This window comes from Pyrus communis, chromosome 5, assembly GCF_963583255.1.
Source record: "Pyrus communis chromosome 5, drPyrComm1.1, whole genome shotgun sequence".
NCBI lineage: Eukaryota > Viridiplantae > Streptophyta > Magnoliopsida > Rosales > Rosaceae > Pyrus > Pyrus communis.
In genome coordinates, this window is record NC_084807.1 from 6,682,405 (window position 1) to 6,692,793 (window position 10,389).

At 38.6% G+C, this 10,389-nt stretch overlaps 1 protein-coding gene and 1 pseudogene across 2 annotated transcripts; one reads left to right on the plus strand and one right to left on the minus strand.

The window, feature by feature from the left end:
- The first annotated feature begins 1,452 nt into the window (after positions 1-1,452).
- On the plus strand, positions 1,453-4,669 carry LOC137734199 (pentatricopeptide repeat-containing protein At1g09900-like; annotated as a pseudogene).
- Positions 4,670-5,579: 910 nt separating this feature from the next.
- Positions 5,580-8,838, minus strand: LOC137735320 (probable serine/threonine-protein kinase PBL19). 2 transcript variants are annotated; one of them, XM_068474737.1, is made up of 4 exons: positions 8,081-8,838; positions 7,582-7,842; positions 6,475-6,597; positions 5,580-6,367 (listed from the first exon to the last, which is right to left on the minus strand). In XM_068474737.1, exons 1-4 carry the CDS (start codon positions 8,435-8,437, stop codon positions 5,819-5,821), a joined length of 1,290 nt encoding a protein of 429 aa, XP_068330838.1. In that variant the 5' UTR covers positions 8,438-8,838; the 3' UTR covers positions 5,580-5,818. The 2 variants fall into 2 exon arrangements, with proteins under 2 accessions (XP_068330838.1, XP_068330836.1); XM_068474735.1 differs by having other exon boundaries at positions 5,580-6,363; positions 6,471-6,597.
- Positions 8,839-10,389: the final 1,551 nt, after the last annotated feature.

Below are 10,389 nucleotides of genomic sequence, written 5' to 3' on the forward strand. Positions count from 1 at the left end.
AAAATCTATATGAATTTTGACAGATTTATATAGATTTTTATTATAGATTTCTTTGAATTTTTATAGACCTTCTTGTGGATTTCTTAGGATTTAGACTCTAGCAAACATAAGTGAATTTCTGAAAGGAGTTGGTACTACATTCAAAGCCACCGACCACTATTTATATTACAAGGCTTATGAATACCAATTCCGTTCTAGCAATTTACACATAGCAATGAAAAACTAATAAATAATAGAAAGCACTCTGGTCAATGGTGTATATGGAGTAAAACACTATGAAAACCCTCAACTTCCTTTGTGCTTGTTGTTCTTGCTGTGGGAGCCCAATATCAATTGGGTTTTGTTCTGGTGTGGTTTGGAATTAATTCTGGTCTAAAACAGGGCCATTGGTTTCGGGTTTGGAAGATCATGATCTGAAATGCCGTTGGTGGCTTGTTCTTGCTTGGCACGCAGCCGCTTCCTCTCAACCCATAAAAATTTAGAAAATGGATGAGCAAACTGCGGTTACCGTGGGTGGGTCTCGGGAGGGATGAGGGGCGGCGAAAGGAAGTTAGGGAAATGGGGATTTGGGAAACCTTGTATGTATAGGTGGTGAGATAGTCACCGGATCTCAAGCAGGGCCAAAAAATAGAGGAAGACTGCTGCAGACAGAACTTTTTGGCCTTGAAATGAAATCCTAGGGGTGAAGGTTGGATTCTTCAAGCCATTTTCTATTTCAAAATCCCTTAAAATATATTTTAAAATTTTAATTGACTCCACTTGAATTTTAAAGTCCATTAAAATCCTATAAAATTCTAATTTGATTACACCCCGTATTTTCAATGGTAATAAACCAACATTTTATCATCGGAGCCTAGCACCTCGTCGGAGCCCAAATCCAAATTGCTATCCCCTTTCTCGTCGTCCTCCTCTTCATTGGAGCCCAGATCGAAAGAATTTGAATCATTGTCTTCCTCCTTCAACCCATGAAAAGTTTTGTTATCACTTGTCAAAGATCGAAGGTGAACGGCGGGCGAAAAGAGGTGGGAGGGGTGTGCATGTGAGGAGCAGGGAGGAACATAGATAGAAAAAAAAAAAAAAAAAAAAAAAAAGAGGAAGACGACGAAGATGGACTTGGGATCCAGATGAGAGAGAGGAGGCAATGCGAGAGAGTGGACAGAGAGTGCTGCGAGAGAGGGATGGAATGAGCGAGATCCTACTCGACTAATAATATAGAGGTTTTGGTAAGGATAAATAGGCGAGTGGCAGGAGAATAAAATAAAGTGGGGCCAGATTAAATAATCCAATACTTATTTAATAAAAAATACCAAACATCTGTTTTGTCTTATAATACTATCCGATGGTCTTGTACGGCATGTCAAACGAGACCTTAAGTTAATCAAACAAAAAACTTCGAAAATTAAATTTCATAATTTGGTGATGAGAAATAAATGGGCTTAGGAATTATTTGTGATGCCAAACATTTTGTGGGTAGAGGCCCATTTCTTCTTCATTGCCCAACTCCAAGTCTCAAACTTTCACTCTCCTCCAACAGTATCTACTTGTTCCACACAGTACAATGTTCGTGCCCTGCAAACCCACCAAACACCCGACCCAGATTTCGGGTCTCGCAGCTTAACCAGTGCGGCTCTCAGGCGAGCTCCAATGTCCGCTGACCTCCGTCACGTGCACCCTTCTCTCAAGTACACTATCACACTTTCAACTCCTCCCGAATCTTAATTACAAGTTCTCAAAGCTTCGATTATTTTACTCAGTTTTTGCCATTTGCTAATAACTCCACTTCCAAATCCTTGTGCTCTGTAAACTCGAACGAAAGGCCTAAAGTCACCGTTGGGTTGTCACGGATAATAAAGAACCAACAGGGTTACGCTTTGAAGGGTTTTTCCAGCCGGTTTTGCCGATTATTTCTTGTAAAAGTTATGAAACTATTAGGTTGTAGAGAAACTGCATTTGGGTTTTTCAAATTAGCCTTCAGGGATGTTAGTGAGGGAATTGTGAGGTGCTGCACATTTTTTGGCAGGGTATAATCTGCAGTTTCTAGCTCAGGATGTAGTTTCGTGTGTGATTGCGCGAATTGGGCCAAGTAGGAGTATAGATTTGGTGGGATTTATGTGGCGAGGTCATTGTGAATATGAGTCAGATTTTTTATTTCTTGATACTCTTATGAGAGGTTTCTTGAATGCCGAAATGGGTGCGGAGGCATTGGAGGTTGTGAGTAGGATGAGGGAGGTGGGTTTGAAGCCGAGCTTGTCAGCAATTGCGATTCTTTTGAGGTTGTTGATTAGAATTGGTGATTATGGTAGCCTGTGGAAGGTGTTTAGGGATATGCTTTGGAAGGGGCCTCACCCATGTAATTATACTTTTAATATGATGATTCTTGGGTTTTGTAGAAAAGGGTTGATTACGGTGGGAGAGAGCTTGTTGCATGTGATGTGGAAATTTCAGTGTGATCCGGATGTTGTTACGTATAACATTCTGATCAATGCAAACTGTGAGAGGGGGCAGGCAGACGATGCACTTCATTGGGTGCATTTGATGATTGCAAGGGCCTGTAAGCCAAGCACCGTTACATTTAGTACCGTCATAAATGCCTTGTGTAAGGAGGGGAATATGGTGGAAGCTAGGAAACTTTTTGATGGGATCCCAGATATGGGTAATTCTCCAAGTACTACTATATATACAATACCATGATGGACGGGTACGTTAATGCAAGGGACATTGGCCAGGCCAGCATGATCTATGAAGAAATGAGAAACAAAGGGTATCTCCTGATGGCATAACTTTTAATATCTTGATTGCAGGGCATTACAAGTACGGAAGGGAAGAGGTTGGAGACCATTTGTTAAAGGATATATCTGTATCAGGGTTGCTTCCAGATTCTTCATTGTATGACATCATGGTTTCTGGGTTATGTTGGGCAGGTCGGTTGGACAATGCCATTGAATTTTTAGAGGGTACGCTAGGAAAAGGATTACCCCTGAGTGTGGTTGCTTTCAACTTGTTATTGCAGCTTGTAGCAGAGTAGGGTTAGAACAAAAGGCCCATAAGGCCTATAAGTTTATGATTACATTTGGTGTAACTCCTTTATCTTCTACATGTAGTTCTTTGCTTATGGGTTTATCCAAGAAGGGTAACCTGCAAGAAGCCAGAGAGTTTTTGTGTAAGGTGATAGAGAAGGCGTTCCCTATAAAAAAAGCTGCTTTCACTGTGCTTTTGGATGGGTACTTTAGAATTGCCGATTTAAATGGGGCTCAAAATTTATGGAATGCGATGGAAAGAAGAGGGATATGTCCTGATGTTGTTGCCTTCTCAGCATTTATCAGTGGACTATGTAAAGCGGGTCTAGTGGAGGAAGCATATGATATATTTCTGGATACGTCAAGGAGAGGTTTTGTGCCCAACAATTTTGTCTATAATTCTTTGATTGGTGGGTTTTGCAACCGTAGGAAGTTGAGTTATGCACTGAAGTTAGAGAGAGATATGAGGCAAAAGGGTCTTCTTCCGGATATCTTTACCACCAATATGATCATTAATGGGTTCTGTAAACAGGGGAGAATGAAGTCTGCAATTGATACATTTGTGGATATGTACAGAACTGGGTTAACCCCAGATATTGTCACTTACAATACCTTAATTGGTGGTTATTGTAAAGCGTTTGACATGGTTGGAGCAGATGAGTTTTTGTACAAAATGTATGCCAGTGGATGTGAACCTGATATCACAACCTATAATATTTGCGTTCAAGGTTTTTGTAGTAGTCGAAAAATAAATCGAGCTGTGATGATGCTGGATGAGCTTGTTTCAAGAGGTGTTGTTCCAGACTCAGTTACATACAACACGATGATGAATGGTGCTTATGTTGACATGTTGGATTGTGCTATGATTTTAATGGCTAAATTGCTCAAGTTGGCTTTCTTCCAAATACTGTTACAATTAATGTGTTATTGTCCCAGTTCTGCAAGCAGGGGATGCCTGAGAAGGCCTTCATGTGGGGTCAGAAGTTGAGAGTGAGTTTTCCACTTGCTTTGACAAAATTACATATATATTATTGGACAGAGCTCATCATAATCTGCAAGAAGATTCTGAAATTTCCAGTGGAACAGCTGAAAACAGCCTCTTCCTGGATTTCGTCATGTACATTACGTATGATTATTTATGTACAAATAAACCTTGCAGAGATGCAAGTCAAAATCCTCTTAAGTTAATTGATTTTAAAGGCTCCTGCAAGTTGATTTAGTTCATCAGTTTTCACTACAATGATTATGATCTATGACATTCTGATGTTATCATGATTATACCCTTCTGGTCTCATGTTTGATGCCTCTTGTGGCAACAAGATTGAAGTAGCAACAATCAGAAAGAAGCAAAAAGCTGCTGGCTTGATGGTTTCAAGGGAGACTGATCACTCAAGGGGAAGAGATAGGCGAGCAAATGAAAACAGGCAAGACAAAGGAGATGGAAGGGAAAGTGGGCTGAGGTTATGAGAAAATAGTCATGCCTTCCAGTTATGCCGTCAACTGCAAATGTTGGATAAATGCCGTGCATGAATTTATGAAAAGGGGTCATAATGTGCTGGGCACATTAGGTGAGGTATTGAAGTTAATAAAAGAGCAATGCCGACTTTTAGATATAATATGGCAACTGATGTTAACTGTGTTTTAATTTTATGGTGCAGCGGAACAAGTGTATAGGTTGAAAACCCAAAATAGATGGCAAAACAAAATGAAAGCTCCAACCGGTGGACCCAGGATTGTATTCATGCACGGACGCATAAAAAATTTTATTTTGAGGGAAATCACGGTTTCTTGGTTGACAAGGGCCCTTTTTGTAAGTATTCTCTTCAAATTTGACTTCGAATATTCAGATTATAATCTAAAATCCGAGGTCATAAACCTGGATTGGTAACCTATTGTAATCGAAAATTTATAACGGTTTGCCATTTGGGTAATTATCAATGTGTATGCTGAATAATGAAGGGCAAGGTTTTAGACTAGTAGGCAAAGTATACATGGGTTAATAGGGTGAAAGGCAAGGTTTGGAAGTGGGGGCATTTTATATGTTAATAAGGCAATTCAAGGGTTAATTTGTTTCTACCGATAAAGGTTAGTTGCATGACTTATTTTATTTGTGTGGGCAGGTGCACCCTCTAGGACCTATGTAGGATGCCCAGCGAACAACACTCCAAGTGAATTTGCTATGCAGATTCGAGAGTAAGCGCTGAAGAACAAGGTCGATGTCTAGTAGGTTTCCATTTGCAGCTTGAAGGGCTGCATAGTCTCCGAATTGGCTTGGCACTATGCAAGGCACACCGCATGATGTACATGAGCCCACTCTTTAGTCAAGGGCTTGCATCATTGAGTGAGTGTTGCCGAGATGGAGCATCAGAAGGATTTGGTTCTGGTCGCTGCAGTTTTTCGTATGATCCATTGGGCTTCCTTTTCGGAATTCTTGTAATCTCTATGGGAATGAGTTATGGGCGATTCTTGTCAAAGATTTAACTTCCGTGACGTTATGAATGATTTTACAAGACTGTATGGTGACAATGCTACCATGAATGAGTGCTTTTGGGGAATTTTGGTTATAGTTTTGTTTATCTGGAAACAGGGCTAAAAAGGAAGAAAAGAAACAGCCTTCATCTTATTCTCATTAAATCACCTATACATGGAAAAGGCTGATTCTCACATAACCAATCTTAGAATTCTCTGATGGCTTTAACAACTTTACAAAAATAACCATCCAAATCCTACTCGATAAAAAGTTCTTTCGATCTCCTAAACGACCCGAAAACAAGTTACAACTATACAGGATGAATTATCCATCAAATCACCTTTGCCCTCTGCATAATCATGAATCTTCTTCTACTAGCGCTCTCCACATGCTCGCCTAGTTTGGCCAGGTGAGCCATTCGTCTCTTCCATGACTCCGAGGCCTCGAATTCTCCCGGCTTTGTTACTGAGTCGTCTTGGTCATTCTCAACGGATTCAGGACTTCTCTCCGATGGGATTCCCTCTTCGGAGTCTTGAATAATCCCCTTTAATTTGTCTACTACCTGACTCATTGTTGGTCGATCTTTTGCCCTCTTTGACAGACAACTCTCGGCCAACTTAGCAATCTTTCTTGCTGCAGTGATCGAATACTTGTTTTCCAGCCGGCTATCCATTATCAAGCCAAACTTTTTACCGTCGGGAGGGAACTGTTTCACCCATTCCAAAAGGTTCTGTTCTATTCTTGGTCGGCTTCTTTCCAATGATCGCCTGCCTGTAAGAATCTCGTACAGCACCACACCGAAACTCCATACATCGCTTTTAGTTGTGAGATGGCCTGTCTCGACGTAATCTGGAGCAGCGTACCCGTTAGTCCCCACTACCTGATCATGAGAAAAATTCTTCAGCATTTTTCGAAGCAGAGTTTGCATAGGTAGGTTCCTATCCAAGCTACAAATGCTAGTGAGAAATAAGTGAATGCAATACTTACTGCAGTTGAAACATGAGTATGGCCAACCATTGGCCCCTCCCTAGCAAGCCCGAAGTCTGAAAGCTTCGGTTTAAAATTCTCATCCAGCAACACATTCGCGCATTTGAAATCTCGATAGATTACCTTCGTCAACAGCAGAAGAAAAAAATCAGAATAACCAAGATTAAGACTAAGTTTGAATAATGAAAACAACATGAAATAGAACATGTCTTGCAGAAAACAAAACTAATGGAACAGTTCCCGCAGGGAAGGGCGGGCGGAGCCATGAAGGGACCATAATGGTCCCGGGCCTACCTGATATTTTTTTCACATAGAAAAAATTAGAGTTATCCTTTTGATTTCCAAATCTTTTTGACGGTATTAGAGCCCTAATCAGAATCTTTTCTTTATTTTCTTCGCTGGGTTCAATTTGAGGCTGGCGGTTCTTATGCAATTATTGGACGTCACTGTGAGTTTTGAGGGAGAGAGAAGAAGTAGGCTAGAGATCTTATTTTTATTTTTGCTTCATTTTTTATTGTATTTCTTAAAGTCTTTTAATACTATTACTTTTGTTTTATCTTTTTTCTTATTTTTCTATTCCCCTCCTCCTTCCTTCCTCCCTCCTTCCTAATAAAGGGGCATATATTTTGAATCTGAGTCATGATAGGCATGGGGGTTGAGTTGAGGAAGAGGATAACAACACCGACATCATACCAAACTTAAATGATAGTGGTTTGTAGTTAGCTAGGGTACGTCAGATCCATATTTTTCTTATATCTTAAGAGCATTTTAGAGCCAGACTTTTGGTTCCGCCACTAGGCGGAGATTAAGGCATGAAGAAACGATGTGGAAGACTGGTGAATGTAAAATTTCAGGGTTGACCTTATGCAAAGAAAGAAACTACATTCTCAAATTTGGATAACCGCCCCACCCCAGAACCAGAAGCGAACGTAGATCTTATGAAGGATAAAGTATGTAATATGAAATAAGCAGATAAATACATATTTGAAATATGCCAGATGCAACAAGCTCTAGGTCAGGGAGTTAAAACAACCAACTTTACGAATCAAGTATATAAGTTGATTTGTATGTAGAAACCGATTTTCAATATCGAAGTTTAGAGCTAACCTGAACTTCCAATCCTTCGTGCAGATACGCCAATCCTTGAGCAGCTCCAAGTATTATCTGTAACCTTGTCTCCCAAGGTACAGTTGGGTACGCCTTGTTGAATAGATGATCATCTAAACTTCTGTTCGCCATGAATTCATAGACGAGCAGTCGTTGAATCCCTCTTTCTCCATCAACAGCACAGTATCCGATTAGTTTGACAAGATTCGGGTGCTCCACAACACTCAGAAATTGAACTTCTGCCACCCATTGCTTGTGACCCTGTACGAAAGAACAGAGAATTATAAGAAATGGTATTCGTAACTAGAAAAAGAATGTAAAGAGCGAGACTGAACAGAAATGTAATGAGAGGATGCCAGAAGACTCAGAACTCGATTAACAATAATCGCGACAGCGGTTTAAATAATTTTTGATTAAATATTAAGGAAAATCAGTCTACCAAAAGTATCTTAATCACAATAGCGCATTAAGTAATAGTAAGATGCTTAAACTCCCATACCTGTAAGCCATCGTTGTTAAGCTTTTTAATGGCGACAAAGATTGGATCGTGGTCCTTGGCATCAGCAGGCTTAATTGAACCTTTGTATACATTCCCAAATCCGCCTTCTCCGATCTTAAGCAGCCTACTGAAGTCATTTGTTGCCCGCCTGAGCTCCACGAAAGTGAACACCCGCAAGTTATGAGCCTTCTCTTCAAACATTTCTGGTATACCGCGGGGTGAATTCGCGGAGCAGGAAGACTTAATGACCCTATCGCCGGGACCTGAGTACTCCGAGTTTCTCTGTTCTTTCAGTTCTGGTGCTGATCGTTGTTCCCTGCTCCTAGCTTTGTCCTTGAAGTAGTAGAAGCACTTCATTGTATAGAATCCTACACCTGAATACAACGATTTTTCATGGAAATGCTAAAACAGTAGAACACAAAACCAAGAAAATCATGGAGAAAAATGTTTACTTAAAAAAAAAATTTAACAAGAAACATACTAGAGAAACGAAAGCAGTAATTCAATGAAAACAGAGTAATATGCAAGATAAGAAAAACCCCAAGGAAAAAAGAGATGAAATCACAAATGGTTGAAAGATTAAAGAGAAGATCAAAAGAGTGAAAACCCAGATGGGAAATCAGAGCGGAAGTACAAATTAACTTGGAGAGAAGGCAACTGACAAAAATTGTATCAGAAATCCTAACTCAGATGAGCAAAAACAAAAGAAAGAACCACGAATGAATGAACGAACCAGATATTAAACCCTAAATCTTAAAAAAAATAGATACCTCTATCAATTATTTCTGCATATAATTTGAACAGGGTTGGGAGGTTCAGGTTGGAGAGACCTGCACGGATTTCTTTCCCTGCTTGGCTTTTTTTTTCTTTTTCTATGTGAATAATAAAGTAGGTGGTTAGCTTTAGCCGTAATGGTTAGACAATATAAGGAGAAGAGAGTTCAAAGGTTGGATTAAAAAAAAGGAGAATTCATCAACCATTCAAGTTGACACTAATAGTAATATAATATAATATAATATAAATTTTTTTTTTTTGGTAATCATAATATAATATAATATATGAAACGGAATCGGATCCCCTCTAGATCCAAATGAACTGAACCCACTCATCAAATGATCCGGGCCATTGAAATTTAATCAAACGACTACAAACAGGGACCCTCTAAAAGTTATAATAATTGTAACCGTTGGATTAAATTTCAATGGTCAGGATCTTTTGATCATTATGTTCAGTTCATTTGGGTCCGGAGGAGATCTGGTTCCATATGAAACAAGAGAAAGGGTCCTTATATTTTTATAAAGAGGTATTCATCAATTTCCCTCCTAAACTTGTGACCATTAGCCAATTTCTCTCATCAACTTTGATTTTGGCCAATTTGTCCCCTCAACTCTCATAATTAGTCAATTTCCCTCCTCAACTTTAATTTAGCCAATTTTTCCCCTCAACTCTCATAATTAGTTAATTTACACCCTACTGTGAATTTTTTAATTTGATCATAATTAAACAAGTGTGTGTAAGAAACTAAATAAGATGTATGTTAATCATGTTCCTATATCTTTATCCTATTACAAATAGATTAAAATTTAGAATTACAATTTATCATAAATAGTATTATTAGTCATAATAAATCAGTATGGAGTAATTTTATTTGATTTTTGACTATACAAAATTGATAACGAAAAGGATTGATGTGTAAATTTTTGTATGTGAATACAATTTTCTTTATAAAAGTGAAAGCTAAGTTCAAGTAAATTGCGGAGAATCGAGCTTTAGTGAAAAAATGGCTAGTCTATTTATAATTTTTGACTCCTTATTAAGAATAACCCATTTTATTGAAATAGGTTTGATCCATGAGTTTAGGATTATTATTTCTTTTTGTTATTATTTCTTCTTCTACATGCTTTAAACCCGATTCATAACTTTTTCTTATAATCAACCCTTATCACATACTAATTGTATTATGTTTTTGTACATTTTACCCTATATTATGCAGGTGAGTTTATATTAATTTTAGTACTTTGTTGGAAGTTATTAGAAAGATTGAAAATTAAAAAAAAAAGAATATATGGAAAATTAAAAAAAAAATAATAATAACAGTAGGGTGCAAATTGACTAATTATGAGAGTTGAGGGGGGAAATTGTCCAAATTAAAGTTGAGGGGGGAAATTGACTAATTATGAGAGTTGAGGAGGGAAATTGGCCAAAATTAAAGTTGAGAGAGGAAATTGGCCAATGCTCACAAGTTCAGGGGGAAATTGAAGAATACCTCTTTTATAAAAGTGGGAATTAGTAGTGGGGTCCATACCACA